Below are 19,386 nucleotides of genomic sequence, written 5' to 3' on the forward strand. Positions count from 1 at the left end.
TATATATATTTAATACGCATCTCTATTATTTTAATATGCATATATTTTAATAATTTTTATGCACATTTTTGTTTGCATGTCTCTTTTTCTGTGTGCATCAGAATTGTTGTGCACATCTTTTTTGTGAGCAACAGTTTTTTTTATTATTGTGTATCAATTTAAAATTTTTGTGCACATTTCTTTTTATTTGTTTATTTATTTATTATTGTTTTGTTTGCCCTTTAGGGCCACCGTAGTACTAGCAGCAGACGTTACAGCCTACTGCAGAAAACCTGCTTCCTGTAGATAAGCAGCAAGCGAGGGGTAAGTTTGTTTTTAATTTTTAAAGGAATAACATTGTTCCACAATGTAAGCTCCTGCATTAGTGAATACAAATGTAATTTTTTTTTCGTTTTTAGATGTTGAGATTAAAGAGTTTTAGCATTTTGCTGATATTTCTTGATGGGACAAATAAGAATTAACCTGCCATGTTGAGCATAATGAGCTGCGGAGAATTACAGAACGCTACAAGGCATCCAGCTAAAAGTGCTATCTGAGTTCTGGAATTTTACGTGAATGTTTAATTTTGGGTCCTCTAAATTTCTTGAAGACTCTGTGGTTTTCTTTGTAACGATATCTGCCTTACAGCTTGATATAACAGTGTTATAGTGTGTCGCTGCTTCTATTCACTTTTACTGCTTGCTCGTTAGAAAAACAGCTTACTTCTCTTTACTTTTCTAACCCTGAGAGATAAATGAACATATGTGAGCTCAAATGAAACAAATCTTGTCACTATGACCCTACTTGTGAAATCAGTCACAGTACATTAATAAAAAAAAAATAGGATACATTTGTTCCTTGTCCTCTCCTTTGCATTTAGTATTTCCATCATAAGACTATTTAAACAAACACATGGCAGTTAATGTCCACATATTTGCAGTGTGTAACTGCAAAATACGAACACAACTTCCACACCATGGAAAAACTACACTTTGCAAGTACATTATTGAAGCACTTGTTGGTTGGTCTTTGTCTTTGTCTACACATCTCTTTATTTTCAAAGTGTCTCAAAAAATCTGAAAGTCTTATTAAAGACACAATATAACAGACTATTGATATCCTGAAGATAAAGAAATTTTACTGTGGAGATTTTTTGTAATGGCCCTGTGAATAGAGCATGTGATATGACAGAATGTGGAACGTGTCTTCAGTGAGATTTTCAGATTTTTGAGACGTGTAGTTTTTCCACGGTGTGGAAGTTGTGTTCGTATTTCGCGGCGACAGAATGCAACTAGTGTAGCATTTAAGGTGAAAGAGAAAATCCAAATTAATCGATATTGTTTGCATTTTTTTGAGCTTGATTTTTTTTATCTGAATATATTAACCTTGAATAATAACAGTGAAAACGTGTTCTTGAAAATTCACGAGTTCAATTCAAGAGCAATTATATTCAGATGCATAATTGCGAAGCAAAAAAATTCAGTGCTACAAATTCAAAGGTGGGGATATTTCAAAGTCTGATGAGACAGATTTGCTTCCATATTGTTTGATCTTTTCCTGTAGCATCATCTTGAATCAGCAACGTAAACATTCTGCAGTCATACTTTGGGCAGACTGATGGATTTTGTGGCCTGTATCTGATTTTTCAAAACAATTTATAAAGTCAAGACTTCTTGTTTCAGTTTTGTAGTCATGGATACACAGTTTGCTGTGGTGTTGCTTGTCCTAATTGCACTGGGACCAACAACAGGAATCAGACTGGATGGAAATGGTTACACTGACATTGTTGTAGCCATCAACCCAGCTGTGCCAGAGAATGAAGCTCTTATCAATCAAATTAAGGTATTTATTTATATACATATTCAAATATAATTACACATTACAAAAGTGTGGTATTGAGAAAAGTTTGTACCAATAATAAACATTAAATGACAAAAATAAAAGTATGATACATTACATTATAATACATTATATTATGATACATTATAATATCCAGGAAGCTAAATGCCAGGCCAGCACAATTTATTTGACAGTCATAAATTTTTGGAAATGTTAATTTTAAATATGAAATTTAAATAAATGTGTGTGTGTGTGTATATATATATGTATATATATATATATATATATATATATATATATATATATATATCAATAATATAATTGCAAGGCTTTATTTATATGAATGCTTCATATTCAGCCTAGAAACATAGTATCTGTGACCTTTATACACTTGTACAAAAATAAACTCAGGTCATTTACTGTTTACCTATTTCCTAAACAAGTTAGGAACGTTTTTTTAATTCAAAGTCAAAGTGAACTTTATTGTCATTTAGACAACACACAGCAGTGCACAGCTAAACAAGATTACGGTTCTCTAAACTCCAATGTGCTATGCAAAATAAGACAATACTTAATTTAAATTGACATACTCGCAATAAACTATATACAATACGACTACACAGAATAAGGCACTATATCTATGAAATTAAATAATAGCAGCAAGGAATGGCAGTGTGTATAAATAAATAGGTATACGCATAGAATGTAATATACATATGAAGCAGAAAAATATTGCACATGAATATTGCACATCAGGTATATAGATGAATGTAAGTTGTGCTGTATAAAATATGAATATATTGCACATCACATATTGCACGGCTGCATTATTGTAATATACATAGTATACATGGATTTATGTCAGAATAAGGGTGATGAGTTTTTTTTTTTTTATTTTAATTAAAGTTGTTATACTGGCACTAACATGTAATAATCCAATTAATTATTTTTTACAACAGGAAATGATTACAAGTGCTTCAAAATATCTGTTTCAAGCTTTAGACAATATGGTGTTCTACAAGGAGGTGAAAATTTTAGTACCACCAAACTGGAGAGGACGGTATGAGAGAGCAAGAAGAGAAACTTATGATAAGGTAAAACATAGTCAATTAGGAATACATCATATGACTATATGATATAGTATAGGATTACTATAATTTGATTTATAGTATATAGTAATGAGAATTATTTGTTTTTTAAGGGTTTTATTTTATTTTCATATACTTGCATTACTGCTTTTGCTTATACAAATCTTTCAGACCAAACAGTAAGTCACATGGACATGAAACCTGAGACAAAAAAAAAAGATCAATTGATGGCTAAAAAATGCTTGCCTCCATTAGCCAAATAACATTTTAACTTGTACAGTAATTATAATCTTAAAGATGTATGATTATAATTTAAGATGTAAAATATCCTGTGCCAATCCATTAGAGCTTCACATAGGACCCACCCCACTCTTTCCAACTGGCAGCCACACAATTTCTATTGTTTAAATCCTACTACACCCAGACCCTAAAGTAAGTTTGCTGTGGCCATTTATAGATGTGATCAGCAACCAGATACATCTAGCAACATTTAGATGAAATAATATCCTACACCTACCCACTAAGGTTGCTGTGGCCGTTTATGATCCGGTAAATGTTAGGGGCAGGGCAGGTGACAATTACCCATGTCTTTCTCTGGTCTGCCCTCTAGTGGAAGCCTCAAGTTACAAGCATAGCACAGACAAGTTCACAACGCAGATTCTTGTATATGCGTCCAGTCAGCAAGTATATCTCAAGCCCAAGACATCATGCTGTTTTGTGCCTGGAACATTGAACTGTTTTTGGCAGCTCTTCTGGTGTTTATGGTAACTGCTTTGTGTTGCTATTCTAGGCCAACATAATCATTGATTACCCACACCCATTATATGGGGATGAACCATACACCAAACAGACAAAACACTGTGGAGAAGAAGGTGAGCACGTTCACTTCACACCAAACTTCCTCCTAAAGGATCATCTTATCAGTGCCTATGGGCCTAGAGGTAAGTGCTAGCTCATATTATCAAAAGTGATTATAAGAAAAATAAGACAAAATATTAATTCATTGTCTGCGACTGCAAATCCAGTTGAGGGTCACGGTGGGTCCGAAGCCTAAACGGAATAATTGGGTGCAAGGCAGGAACACACCCTGGAGAGGGCAGCAGTCCTTCACAGGGCGAGACACGCTCTCACATTCCCATACACCTAGGGACACTTTCTTTTAGAGTCGCCAATCCACCTGCAGAAACCCACGTGGACACAGAGAGAACACAACAAACTCCTCACAGACTGTCACCCAGAAAGGGTCTTGAATCCACAACCCCAGGCCCCTGGAGCTGTGTGACTGTGACACTCCCTGCTGCGCCACCGTGCCGCCCTACAACCAAAATATGAAACGAATGTTACAAAATGAATATGAAATATATTTCAATATGCACCAAATTGGGACAATTAATTGTCTTGTTTCAGAATAAATAATAAATGCACAAGTCTCCATAATCCTTTGGTTATATAGTTTATATTTGAGTCAGCACTTTTCAAAATGTGACTGGCTTTTTACCAATTTACAAAAATGTAATTATAGCTTTGTGGCATCTTCTGTGCTCATTTTATAACAGTGCATACGTTTTACTTTCAGCAAGGGTTTTTGTGCATGAATGGGCTCACCTCAGATGGGGAGTTTATGATGAATATAACGAGAAAGAGCCATTCTACATTGCTAACAAACAGATCCTACCTACAAGGTTATATGGATTTCTTTCATTTTCCTCTGATTTCTCACAGTTCCTCCATAAGCATTGCTTGATAAAATTTTTAGATATCTATGCATTTTATTTTTTTATTTTAGCTGTACCAGTGAGATAACTGGCCAGTGGTATGAACTGATCAATGGAGAGTACCTACACTGCCGCTATGATGAAACTGGGCTACCCTCTAAGGAATGTAATTTCTTTCCAGACAAAGACCAACCAACAAGTGCTTCAATAATGTACTTGCAAAATCTAGACTATGTAAGCTAAAAGTAGAACCTGAGTTCATTTTGTCCTGACTTTTATTTCTATAAATGTTTTCAGTCTTAAGACCCACACAAAACACTATTAATGAGACCCATTTGATCTCAGATATTTCAGGAACATTTTTATTACTCATTATGGCTTGATTCCCATGAACAGCCCTTTTTTTTCCCTCTTTCATCTCTTTCTGTAGGCGAAAACATTTTGTCATGAAGGCGAGCACAATTCTGAAGCCCCAAACATGCAGAACCAGAAATGCAACTACAAAGCAACACGTACAGTGATTTTTCAGGATTCTGTAGACAGTGAGTCCTTACAGACTTTAACACCTCTACAATCTCCACCACCACCGCCAATATTTAGGGTGATCCAGAGGAAAAATCGGGTCATTTGTCTAATCCTTGATGTCTCTGAAAGTATGCAGGTACATTACAACATAACAAACCTTACAAAACTTGACTGAGAATGGTTAAAGTATGCTGTCCTACAGATTTCTGATTTTAGCAACTATGATTCATTGTTATTGTTTTGTTAAAAGCAGTTAAAAAATAAAACATGACAATATGAAAATTACACATCAAACAACATTTATTTTTTTATTTATTTAAATATATTTATTTTTGTTTAAAGGGTGAGAAAATACTTCGGCTACAACAAGCTACAACACTATTCTTGAGTCAGATTATAGAGAATGGAGCCTATGTGGGCATTGTCAGTACTAATGCAGACATTCTAAGCCCTTTGACTAAAATAGAGGGTAAAGGCTCCAGAGATGGTTTAATTAGTAAATTACCACAAACCGTGTCTGGATCAACAAGTATGTGTAAAGGACTAAGAGTTAGTATTGAGGTAAGACCCATTTTGTGTGCACAGCATGCTTTAATATATTTTTGTTGTTGTTGTTTTACAGAATGTATTGCATTCCTTTTATATACTGGACAAGATTACTCTATTAATGGGCAATTTCATTTATATAAGACATTTACATTCAGTGTATGCTTCATTTGAATGTTACATTTATACTAAATATAACCCAAAATATTATTTTTATTGTGTATTTCAGGTGCTGCATCAAGATGATGAAGGTACAGTAGGAGATGATGTGATTTTTCTCACAGATGCCAAAGACACTGATATTGATCAGGCTTGTTTAGAGTCAGCTCTGAATAGTGGTATCATACTTAATACAATTGCAGTTGGTCATGAAGCCTCTGATGTGCTGAGAACCATGGCTAGTCAAACAGGTAAGGTAATGCCAAGGAAATGATGAAAAGTGGAATTATGTCATCTGTTAGAATTTTAGATTTTATTTTAGTCTTTGGAGCTTTGAGTTCATTCCAAAGTACAAGCCAAATTAAATGGCATTTGATTTTCTTTCCCTTCATTAGATGGAAAGTTCATCATTGTTGATCATAATTTGCTTTCCAATCAACTTGTTGATGCCTTTTTTTCATTTACAACATCAGATGGAGACCCTACCAAACAGACAGTTCAGGTGATCTACATACATTATATTTACTAGGGATGAACCAAAATGGGAATTTTGAGTGGATGCCCATGTCTTAATATTGTACATAACATGCAATGCCAGTACAGAAGCCATTTTTCCCCCGACTAACGCTTGCTTTCCCTTGATCTGAGCTATGCTCATGTGCTGAGTTCAATAAAAACGTCCAATAAAACAGCTACATAAATAATATAAAAGATAATATTTTGTTAATTATTATTTTATATATAATATTATATTTTGTTATATTTTTGTAATATTTTGTTAAAGCAAATTAAAGCTGATGCAGATATGATTAAGATATCACTCATTCTTCATATTGTAAGAATTGAGAGATGCAGTGGAAGTGTTAAATCAGGGAAACCACTAAAATAGGCAGGGCATGTTGCTTCCAGGAACAGGGTTGTGAAACACTGTTGTAAGACAGTTCTGCCTGCCTTTTCTTCATTGAATTCTTCCTTTTTTTCTAAACAGCTTGTGAGCACTGGAAAGATTTCAACAGATTGGTTCAATGGAACAGTGCCTATTGACTGCACTGTGGGAAACAGCACCACTTTTACAATAATCTATGAAAAAAATCCTCCCACTGTGAACATAGAGACACCAAGTGGTTCAGTGTATGGTCAGAGCCATATCACCCATAATGCAGCTATGAAGACAATCGTATTAAATGTTCCTGGAACCGCAGAGGTAAGACAGCAGTTTTCGGGGTCAGCACTTGATTAGGAACACCATACTAAAACTAGGAAGGACCTCCATTTGCTCTTTAAAAAGCCTCAAGTATTTGTGGGTTGCATAGAGTCAGCAACAGTTCTGCAATGGACGGTTGCATTTAAGCAATGATAAGATAACAATACCGACATGTTACAACATTTCCACCAGCCTTGTCAGTTGACACAAAGCAGGGTGATTCATGCATTAATGGTGTTGATATAAACTTTTGACCATACCATCTGTGTGTCTCTGCAGAAATTGAGATTCATCAGACTAGGTTATGATTTCCCTGTCTAATTTTGCTGAGCATGTGACTATTCTAGCCTTAGATTTTTGTTCTTGCCTCACAGAATCACAATTTGTAGTCAGTTTGCCTTGTGCATGTGCATGCTGAGGTGATTTTATGCTCACCATAATTGAGTGTACAGTGTCTGTGCCTGAATGAGTGGAATACTAAGATGATTTTCAGAGAGAGCAAGGCACAGAGTCCTGTCTGAAAGGAACACACCCTGGAGGGGGCACGAGTCCTTCACAGGGTGACACACACTCACACACTCGCACCTATAGACACTTTTTGAGTTACCAATCCACCTACCAACGTGTGTTTTTGGACTGTGGGAGGAAACCGTAGGAAACCCACGCAGACACAGGGAGAAGACACCACACTCCTCACAGACAGTCACCCGGAGGAAACCCACATGGACACGGGGAGAACACACCACACTCCTCACAGACAGACCCCCGGAGGAAACCCACACAGATACAGGGAGAACACACCTAACTCCTCACAGACAGTCACCTGGTGCGGGACTTGAACCTACAACCTCCAGATCCCTGGAGCTGTGCAACTGCGATACTATTTGCTTCACCACCGTGTTGCCCTCCGTTATTAACTCAGTTAACTCAGTTATTAAATAATTACTTAATTATTAAATAATAAGTGCAATTTTCAAGGTCATTTGGCATACCAAAATTTGAGAACCACTGGTATATTCCAAGCTGCTGGGCTATATCTGCCCACATGCTTTACATCAAAATGTTCAGAACAATCTCAGCTCTCTCGTTAAGAGAGGCCCATGTGACCTAGAGCATTTTATGAAGAAATAATCTTTCTCTAACCCTGAAAAACTTAAATTCAATTTTAGAAAATCTCTATATCCTCCCTTTACTCATGTGAATTGTTTTGGTGATTGAAATAGTTTTATCAGAGTTTTAAAAACAAGCAAATCCACCAGTTAGCCATTGCGAGAGGCCGAGGAGACGTGTCTCAAGCTCATTCATAGTCTGGTAATGTATACTGTATAATGGATGTACAGTATTGTGTACAGTCTCGCAATATTTCACAGACATTCAGAGAGTGTTTGAACTGTATTTCTGCGCTGTGTTATTAATAGAAACATCGTAAATAGTCGTATTTGACGCACCAGCCCGTTCTTCGACCCCAGAAAGGAGCAGTTTTTAAAATATTTACTGTATTTAGTCATAAAATGTCTAGGGTGTGAGATCATAGATTAAGGAAACAGTCAAAGCTAAAACAACTGCCTCTCATAGCGTTGCTGAAGCAATATATTCTCTTTAAGAAGTGCCTAGTCCAGAGCGGAGCTCTTCTGATCCTGCCCTCTGAGGTCCTGCTTGTGATCCCGCCCTCTGTCCAATCACATTATGTCCAAACCCACCGTGTGACCAGATCTACAAACATAGTGTCTTGCAGCCATGAAATTGACCAAGTGAACAGAGTTAATGTTATATTTTACTGGACCCCATTGCCCTTTTAACATTTCCATGACCAGAGACGGAGTTAAATGAGAGGGAATATTGGCCTTGTGTTTGAAAGTGGAAGCAGTTTAGAAGCAGCAACACTACACAACAGAAACAGAGCAAATATTTCATCCTGAACAGGTAACAGCTAATCATTTCTGAAAAAAATATAGAAGTACAGACGTCTATATATAGATTAAAAGGAGTAAATGCCATAGGTTGTGTGTTTTATATAAAGAAATTGAGGCATAGTGATGTCTGAAAGGTGTTAGGACTGTTTTGTGTGTTATACGTAAGCCTCACATATTCACCTGTTTAAGGTAGAACAGGGAAATCAAGCTTGGTAGTACACAGCAAATAAGCATTTCATTAGTAGGTAGATGTTTAGTGACATGATGTAAACATTGTCACTAAACATTGTTTTAAATTGATGAAATTGAAAATAAGTGTTTCAAAACAAGTATTGTTTATGAAACAGCACCAGCTTTAGCTTCGCGTAGAAGTTTGATGGGAATGAGTATTCAATAAGAAGCTGGAGAATAATGCAAAGAATACTCAAACAAACCCATTAAAAGTGGAACTAAATGCTTTAATATGAACATTGTGAATAAGAAGCAAGGATCTGCTTTCTAGAATAACATTTACGGTTGAAGGGAAAATAACACCAGTTTAGTTAAAAATCTTAAAATGGCAGCAGCTTTCAATTTCTGCCTTTAACTTAAGTAAATGACACAGTAGTTTTATTGACATCACATACTAATAGTTTGTGATTACCTACTTCACCTAACCAATGTTGTTGTGGCTGAATGCAATATCCCCACAGCAAGTCCTGACATCTAATAAAGGTTTCTTCAATAAGTACAGGCTGTTACAGTAACAAATGGGAACAAGCTGCTTATTAATGCCCTTGATTTAGCAGAAATCTTGGAAGAGAAAATTTTGCCCAAATAGTTTTAGGGGCTTTCTATATTTATTTTTTCTGTTTTTTTTATACATCTAATTGTTTTGCGCAGTTGGATTGTGGGTTCAGACCATGCCTTGGGACACTGTATGTGAGTTTGGTGTGTTCTTTCATGTCTGCTATGGGTGCTCCAATTGCCTCCCACAATCCAAGTATTATGTTGATAGATTAATTGCCTGTACCAACTACCAGCTTTCTTTTTGTGCATGGCAGGACGGTGACTGGAAATACAGCTTCTTCAACAGAGAACCAACTGCTCAGACTATAATTTTAATAGTAACCAGTCGAGCAAAACATGATGATGTCCCCCCCATCACAGTTAAGACTGGTATTAAAAATTCAACCAGTAATATAAGTGGACTCATATCAGTGTTTTCTGAAATCAGTCAGAATTATATTCCTCTGCTGGGTGCCAAGGTCTTGGCCACCCTTCAGTCAGATACTGGACATCCAGAAACATTACACCTCCTGGATAACGGAGCAGGTACTACTCTTGAATTCTCTGTACATCCATGCATTGCCTAATATATGATTTAAAAAATGACAGTTTATAGCGACAATTTAATTATGGGCCACAAGTTAAATAACAGACTTTACATGTTGAACATATTAATCACAAATTTTACAGGGGCTGATGTTTTTAAAGATGATGGCATCTATTCAAGATATTTCACAAAATTAAGGACTGGGCTCTATAATCTAAAAGTGGAGATGATACAGCAAGATGGAGCCATCCAGTTGTCTTCCCACAAACCAAGTGGTGCTCAATATGTCCCTGGATATATTGTAAATGGTAAGAATGGAAGTCTTTTATGACACTATGTAAGATTAATATCTTTTAAGACATTGCTATATATTCAAAGTTTTTAGTATAATAAATAGCAGAGCTTAAAACTCTACAGTGTAGCACTGTGGCACTAGAGGTAATGTTGCTGTCACACAGCTACAGGGTCCCAAGGTTGTGCGTTCACTGCTGTTCTCTCCTCTTATCTGTGTGGGTTTTCTCCCACTGTCCAAAAATGCATGTTGTTAGGTGGATTTGCAGTGCAAAAGTGTCCATAGATATGAATGTGCGGATGTGTGATACTCTGTGATAGACTGTGTGTGTTCCTGTCTTGTGCCAAGTGATCTCAAACACTCCAAAGGGCAGTCCATCCAAAACAAAAGGGTGGGTGTCATAACACAAGGAATAATGATTTGATTCTACCTCATTTTATTTAAAAGTAGTACTATTCAGAAGCACTATTCGGATAGGATTCATTTTACATGGTGACATCTGAATCTTTTAAATATTTGCATGTTTTTATTGAAATTTTAACTAGAATTTTGCATGCTTTCAACTATTCTAAAATTATTGCTAAAAATTAGTGTAGGCCTAGCTGAATTTTCAAACACAATTGCACATTTATCAGAACATATAAAATGTATGGGAAATAAGTATTTGTAAAGTAAGGTCAATTTATATCAGTTATATCTAATGAGCTGTAGGTGAAAACAGTGTAGCTTTTTTGTTTCTCTCTATTTATGCCTCTGGATTTTGTATTTCTGGACTCTGGAGTATTTCTCAGGTTTGGTCTTGGCTTGTATCTCTTGTTTCTGCATTGTCCTTTTTGCTCTGTCTCTAGCCTTTGTTTACATCCAGTAAGCAGCTGAAACTTTATATAAACTGCTTTCTTTATATGGCTTTGGCCTCCCCTTTGTGCAGCTTCATCATCCGAGGCAGAGTTAGTGCCAAAAATAAAGGCAACGTTAATAATATGTAACTGTTTGGAAAATCCAAACCTAATATCACACAAACAATTTGCAAAGTTCGCACATTGTACAGCAACATGACAAAGCTTTTCAAACTGTCACGCCCTCGTCCTGTCATGCCTGTTTTCCTCGCCATGTGCTCTCTCTGCACATGGCTCTGTCTGTTGTTGTCCTTGTCTCCGCCCATGTCCCACCTTTGTTCTGCCTCCTTGTCATTTACCCTAGTTATCTGTTTCAGGTGTGTCTAGTTTGTTCAGTATGTTCCTAGTTATGTTGTGTTGTCTATTTCCCTCTCCTAGTCAAGTTGTTTTGCTGTGTTATTCCTATTCCAAGTCATGTTGTTTCATGTTGTTCCCATTTCTAGTCAGTTGTTCCTTGTTTTCGTTGCCTCATTTCTTGATGTTGTTTCAAGCCCTTTCATTTATTCATTTGTCGTGTTTGCCCTCTAGTTCGTTGTGTTTGTTTTGTTTTTTGACCACCTCCGTCAGTCCGCGAACCGTGAATCTTAACAGAATGACCGATCACCTAAAGGACGCAGCTAACACAGCCATATCACCGGACAAAGCCATTAAAATAGCAGAGGACTTACTGGCCACGAGGGTGGGTAATTGGCCTGCTATTTTGCTATCTTTACTGGGAATGTCTGCAGAATTTGAAGGAGGTCCCAACTGTAAAGAATTTATACTGCAGTGCAAAGAGTACTTAGAATATTTGACCTGTCCTACTCCTCCGGACTTTATCCAGGTCATGTTTGTTAAATCTCTCCTTGGAGGAGAGGCATTACGGTGGGCAGTTTTTTTGAACTCTTAGAGGAAACATTCTCCCCTTCTGCTCCCGAGGATTACACCCTCAGGTCCGGGGAAATTTTTGGAGGGGGGTTGAGGGTAGGGGCTTTTAGCCTCAAACCGCGGGACATGAGAGGTGAGGCTAACAGGGGTGCATCTCCGAGGGAATTACGGTTGAAGTAGTCCCTCAAGAGTGCGCCCATCAGTTCCCCTAAAACCTCAATAACTCCAGCACGAGCAGCACAAGCCTCTTCCTCCATGGACATCGCCGCAGGGCCCCCTGTGTCCAAGGATGTCGCTGCAGTCCCTCTTAACCTCCACGAGAAGCTTGCAAGCCTCTATGCCCTTCTGGATGTCTTTCCAAGGCGACACAACCCAGCCGCTACTATCTCTGTGAAGGCGACTAACTTAGCCGCACCTGTCCCCGTGAAAGCGGCGAACCCAGCCACTCCTGTCTCTGTGAAGGCAGTGAACCCGTGAAGGCGGCACCCGCCGCACCAGCTCCAGCGAAGGCGGCACCCGCCGCACCAGCTCCAGTGAGGGCGCTTCCTCAGCCGCTTCTGCACCCGTGACTGTGGCCCCGGCCGCTTCTGCACCCGTGACTGTGGCCCCGGCCGCTTCAGATCGTGTCCGTAGGTCGGCCCCAAGGACTTCGGGGCCAATCCCCAGAACTGTGCCCAGGCTGGTTCCTCAGACTTCCCCTCAGACATTGGCCAGTCCTGGGCATTCTACAGTTATTTTGGTTCCCTTGTCTGTTCCTGTCCTGGTTCCTGTCTCTGTCCTCATCCCTGTACCTGTGTCTGCCTTTGTCTCTGTTCCCGTCCCTGTCACTGTGTTTGTGTCTGTCCCTGTAAACGTCCTGGTCCCTGTTCCCCAGCCAAGTCCTGTCCAGTCCCCCGTTAATAATCCAGTCCAGTCCATGTTTCAGTCTAGTGTCTTGTCACCAGTCTCTTCTTCTGTCTTGTCTCTAGTCCAGTCCCTGTTTCAATCCTCTGTCCAGTCTCTAGTCCAGTCCCCTTTTCAACCCTCTGTTCAGTCTCCAGTCCAGTCCCCTTTTCAACCCTCTGCCCTGTCTTCTGTCCAGTCCCAGCACCCAGCCTCTGTCCAGTCACATACCCCTGTCCAGTCTTCCGTCTCGGGTCCTGTCCTGTCCTCAGTTTTGTCTCAGTTCCTGTCCAAGGTGCAAGCCTTGTGTTTCCATTCCTGTCCTGTCTAGTCTGTTCCAGTCCCTAGTCCCGTCTTCTGTTCTATTTTGTAAGTCACCTGTTCAGTCTCCTGTCGCCCCCCTTTGTCAGTCTCCTGTCCTGTCCCGAGTCCAGTGTACTATATCTGGTCCTGTCATGTCCCCAGCTCCTCTGTCTGTTCCCATCCTGTCCTGAGTCTTGTTTTCCATGCCCTCGTCCTGTCATGCCTGTTTTCCTCGCCATGTGCTCTCTCTGCTCATGGCTCTGTCTGTTTTTGTCCTTGTCTCCGCCCATGTCCCGCCTTTGTTTTGCCTCCTTGTCCTTTACCCTCGTTATCTGTTTCAGGTGTGTCTAGTTTGTTCAGGTATTTAAGTCCCCTTGTGTCACTTCCTAGTATCGGTCATTGTTTTGTTTTGCTATGTTCCTAGTTATGTTGTCTTGTCTATTTTCCTCTCCTAGTCAAGTTGTTTTGCTGTGTCTTGCAGTTGTTCCTTGTTTTCGTTGCCTCATTTATTGATGTTGTTTCAAGCCCTTTCATTTATTCATTCGTCGTGTTTGCCCTCTAGTTCGTTGTTTGTTTTGTTTTTTCCTTAAATAAATCACTGTGTTTTAGCGTTTGCGTCCGCCTCCGTCAGTCCGCCAACCGTGAATCGTAACACAAACATTTAAAGCGACAACATCCCAAACAGAACAGCTAACAGAGGCTTACACTAACAATGTTAACACATGCATATGAGAAGACAAGTAAATGATGGAAATCGGTAACAGAAGTATTATTTTATTTGGTTGGTGCTGATGTTTACCTTATAAAACCAATGTAAATTTATTTGACTTATGCAAAAATTGCACACACAAAGTAAAATTTGTTCAGTTACTTTTTAGTTTAGTAACTTGCTAAATTGTATTAAAAAGGATTATGATGAAATCATGATAATAAGTTTGCAAAAAAATAAAAATAAAAATGATATTTTTACCATATCATCCATCCCAGCACACAAAAACACCTGGGAATAATTACAAGAGGGCAGGACCACAAAGGAGGCATAGGTGGGAACACTAATGACAAGGAAGTGCAAAGGTGGAGACTAAGGTGCTCTAAGACAAAACAAAAAGTCATGGATAGAGCAGAAAAACACAAAATGGGGCAAACGCTTTTACACATGAAAACTTTAGATTTTCAGTTATTAATAAATTCCTTAATTAAGTCATATTTTTCATTGTTCTGAGAACAACCCTCTCACCAAAAATATATCCAACCCTCAGTGACTCCTTCAAAATGCGTAAAAGAGGAGAAAATGGCAAAAACTTTACAAATCGTTCACACAGTTAGTGTAACTAAAATTATAAACCATTTAATGGCAACTTAAAAGTTCATAACACGTATGTATACTGCTTTATAGCACAAACTTACCTACAGCTTCCAGAAACATCTCTCCACTGAGTGATCCTTCAGTCGTTTTGTGGATTGTATCATGGTGCATCGTTCAGTAGCTGAACTTAGGTTCGTTTTTGAATGGTATATTTCATAAAAACACACCTCATCCAGCTCCTCCAATCTCGAGTACATTTGTGAAAAACTAATTTTCCCAGGATATGGCGCAATATTCCCCACGTATACATTCAACCAGGAAAAATTTAACCTGGGGTTATATCTACTGCTCATTTTACAATAGCAAGGAGATACTCCAGAATGACAGGTTTCAAACCACTGAATATTAATACACTATAATACTTTGGTATTAATTACTTTACCCAAAATAGGGCTTTAGACAGCCATTAATATTATTATTATTATTTATTATTTTTTGCAGGTGAATTACAGCTAAACCCTCCAAAGCCACCATTAAGTTTTCAGGCAACAGAGATGGGCAACATCACTAGAACAGCTATGGGAGAGAGCTTTGTTGTGAGTGTGCCCTCAGATGAAACCCCCCAAAATTTCCCTCCTAGCAAGATCACAGATCTGACGGTGGAAATCCAGGAGGACACTGTGACTCTTAAGTGGACAGCTCCTGGCGAGGACTATGATCAAGGAACAGGTAAACAGTTCAAAACATGAGCAGAGAGAACACATACACACAGCTGAGGGAAAAGTATTCAAACCCATGCCAAAGGTTGGCTTCTAGAGAATTTACACATTTGACAAGGAGTTTCTTCTGGTTGGAAATACTATAAACAATTAACAAAAGATGATGAGACATTCTCAGTCATCAACAGCGAAGTGTATACCATCAGAGCAATAACACAGTTCTTATAATAGTTTAACTTTTTGAATGACTTTACCAGGATTTCAGACCTCTCCTCTTTTGTACTGACCTCCAGGTATTTAAGGTTGGAAAACTTGCTTGGTATATTTATTTATTTTCTATACCATTTCCTGGGCCTCTCATAAATCTTTTCCTGACCACTTTGACTGTATATATTTTAGATCACTGTCTTGTTGGAAGGTCCAATATTAAGGCAGTCCTCTTTAATCATGATACTATTTAAACTGACAAAGTTGCCTGGACAATTGGCAAAAAAAAAATAAAAATTACATTCTTACCACTGTACTTGACTGTGAAGATGAAGGTGTTGTTGGAGTTGAATGTTTCTCCTTTCATTCACTAAAAGAAAAACTACACCTCATTTTGTCTCATTCAGCCACAGAACCTGAATACCAAATCTTTGTCCAGGTGAGATTTGCAAAACCAAGTTAGCTTTTGTATGCTTGTCTTATGTGGCCTCCTTGGTTGGCATCTATGGAGACCAGCCTTGTGCAGTGTCCGCTGCAGTGTTTTGAGATATTAGTACCAGAATTGCTCAGATTCAGGATGACTTTGGTCGTGATAACTTTGATTCTTATAGGCCCCTTGCATTACTGTTCTAGCCAGCACAGGTGTCAGTGTTAGCTTCCAGCTACACCCTTTGAGAATTTTCACATTGTGAAATTACCTGAACTTTCGATTTAGACTGAGCTACTCACTTTTGAAAACACTTACGCATGGCTTTTTAGCCTTATGAGCAGACACAAAGCATAGCGGTTAAAGAAGCGTTCCTTCTTTAACAAATCTGATTACATGAGCTTATCAACTAGCATGAACTATATACCCACTCGAGTGTTGACCTGTGTATGTAGCAACTGCATAATTGTTTTCTTTTTCCTTTTTAAGCTAAATCCTATGAAATAAGATGGAGCCATAGTTTGGAGAATCTTCAAAACAACTTCAGCAATGCTAATCCAGTAAACACATCTGCACTCCAGCCACAAGAAGCAGGTTCAGCTGAACAGTATTCATTTTTGCTTGAGTTCATAATCCAAAATGGCAGTACATTTTTTTTTGGTATTCAGTCAGAGGACGAGATGGCAATGAAGTCTGAGGTATCTAACATTGCTCACATAACACATTTTGTCCCAAGTACCAAATCTTCAAATGTTTCATATACAAGCCTGAAACATGCTGCTTTATTGGTCTCAGGCTGTGTGGCTGTCATGGTAGCATGTCTTATAGCAGTATACATATGGGCATTGCGAAGAAAGAAAGACAGTAGAGATCTATTAAATTCAAAATACATTGGCATTTGCCCAGAAGTTTTGGAAGTAAAAATTGCACATATTGAAAGTGAGGGTCAATAAAATGGAAAAGAATCATGGGGATATCCCAACCAAACCCAGTCAATGCACACGACACAAACAACACAAATACGACATTAAATTAAAGATAAGAAAATGTACATGGGGTGTTAAATGTGTTCTCAGTATAGGTAAGTAAAACAAGATATTTATTTTTATTTTTCTATGTAATCACAACTTCTAAATATTTGTTAAATCTAGCAATTAGCTTTTTAATTCTCTGAAAGACAAAATATAGAAAACATTTCTTCTTTACTCAGAAAATTTCATTAAAACATCTTGGAATACATTGTCATGCATAGCACATGCTAATGATTCAAATGAGCTTGTTTATATATATATATATATATATATATATATATATATATATATATATATATACACACACACACTCTCTCTCTCTCTCTCTCTCTCTCTCTCTCTCTCTCTCTCTCAGAGAGGGTTACTTCCTAGAACCATTAGAACATTTCCTGCATGGTTAGAAGATCATATCAATACTGAGAACTTAATGAACACACCCCTTGTAAAGAAGGGTGGTGGCTTAGTGCGTGGATATGATAAGATTTTGGCAGTAAACACTGCTGTGTAGTTGATATCCAGGATATTGCTGTTTTAAAGTAGACTGAGTTGACACTGAAGCTGAAGCATGGAAAATTGAGCAGTAGAATTAAATGACATTATGGATGAATGATGGCATGATGATGATGATGATGGCATTTGAGTCAGAAATTAACAACAGACATGTACAGTATTAATTAGCAGTTAAGTAAGGCCTACATCTTAGGTCTACATCTTAATGTTGCTAGAATTAACTAATACAATAAGGTGTGAGCAGTAGTTAATTATACACCAGTGAAATCGACTAAGAACACAGATTTAACACATTTTCACCAAATTACACCATCAACACTAACGTAGAACAGCTCAGTATCGTAAAATATATTAGGAAATATTACCAAACCCATGAATATTAAAGGAAATATAGGTAAATACTGCAGCTACATTGCTACAGAAATAGCATTGAACTAGGCTCTTCTAAAAAGAAATGAATATAGAGTAGTAGCTTACTTTGTGTCACAAAGTCAAACTGAAGGCAATGAAACCCCACAGTCCAGTCTTTGAGAAGCCAAATTGTATGTTCGCACAGTCCCTTTTTTACCCTGCATAGTGCTGAAAGATGGTGTTTACAGTTGAAGCTCCTTATAGACTAAAGTTGGCATAATATGCTGACCAATGCAGAGATGGCTTTGTGATGGATAAAGGGACATTAATCATTTTAAGAGCCTTTTATACACCTCAATTAAATATACCAGTACCTCAGTAAACCCTAAAGATCTGTGAAATCACAATCACAATTCCAAGAAAAAGACTTAATTCACCATGGTAACATTTAGACCATTACCATGGTAACATTAGACATTTTTTCACCAGTGATAGAGGGCTGCCAGTCATGCACATTCTTCAGAATATTAATTCAATGCCCACACTGTCCTCTGGGAGATCTAGTCACTGCATTTAAAAAATCCAAGGAGTGTTTTATAATTTTTCTGCTTTATGCTTTATTTAAACTTTGCTGAATGGCTCTCTATATATAATGGCTCAAATATAATATTGTACAAAAATGTAATATATCAAAATGTATTGAATGACAGGTCATTAGTTTTGTGAAGTGTAATTTGTATATATATATATATATATATATATATATATATATATATATATATATATATGGTAATTTCTTTGTACACTTTTAGATACTGATATTTTAGGTACATTTAATTTTTATACTATTTTATAGTATTTTATTCTAAATGTAATAATTATATATGCTTCTGTGCTGCTGCTGCAGAATGCTTGTGGTTTAACTGGAAATACTGTAGCACAATTGTTATTACAAAAATGACTTTGCATTAATGCATTAAGCCCTGAACAAGCACATCTGTTCGATTATAAGATGGAAAAAGTGAATGCATATTTTTTTGTCAGTTTTCAGAAATAAACTTTTAAACTATTTTTTTTTTTTAAATGTGTCATGAGTCCAAATCTATTGCAGGGTGACACATACTCACACGTTCACTCACACACTCACTTATGGACACTTTTGAGTAGCCAATCCACCTACCAACATGTGTTTTTAGACTGTGAAGGAAACCCACGCAGACACAGGAAGAAAACACCACACTCCTCACAGACAGTCACCTGGAGTAAACCCACGCAAACACAGAGATAACACTCCTCACAGACAGTCACCCAG

General features: G+C 37.7%; 1 protein-coding gene across 1 annotated transcript; it reads left to right on the forward strand.

Moving 5' to 3' along the window:
• Positions 1-266: 266 nt before the first annotated feature.
• Positions 267-18,800, forward strand: LOC136688665 (calcium-activated chloride channel regulator 1-like). The gene is made up of 15 exons (XM_066662437.1): positions 267-303; positions 1,662-1,821; positions 2,778-2,912; positions 3,697-3,847; positions 4,483-4,588; positions 4,693-4,855; positions 5,052-5,282; positions 5,489-5,707; positions 5,922-6,102; positions 6,247-6,353; positions 6,840-7,055; positions 10,012-10,282; positions 10,427-10,591; positions 15,331-15,558; positions 16,672-18,800. Exons 2-15 carry the CDS (start codon positions 1,672-1,674, stop codon positions 17,133-17,135), a joined length of 2,787 nt encoding a protein of 928 aa, XP_066518534.1. The 5' UTR covers positions 267-303; positions 1,662-1,671; the 3' UTR covers positions 17,136-18,800.
• Positions 18,801-19,386: the final 586 nt, after the last annotated feature.

Source organism: Hoplias malabaricus, chromosome 1 (assembly GCF_029633855.1).
Source record: "Hoplias malabaricus isolate fHopMal1 chromosome 1, fHopMal1.hap1, whole genome shotgun sequence".
In the NCBI taxonomy this organism is placed as follows: domain Eukaryota; kingdom Metazoa; phylum Chordata; class Actinopteri; order Characiformes; family Erythrinidae; genus Hoplias; species Hoplias malabaricus.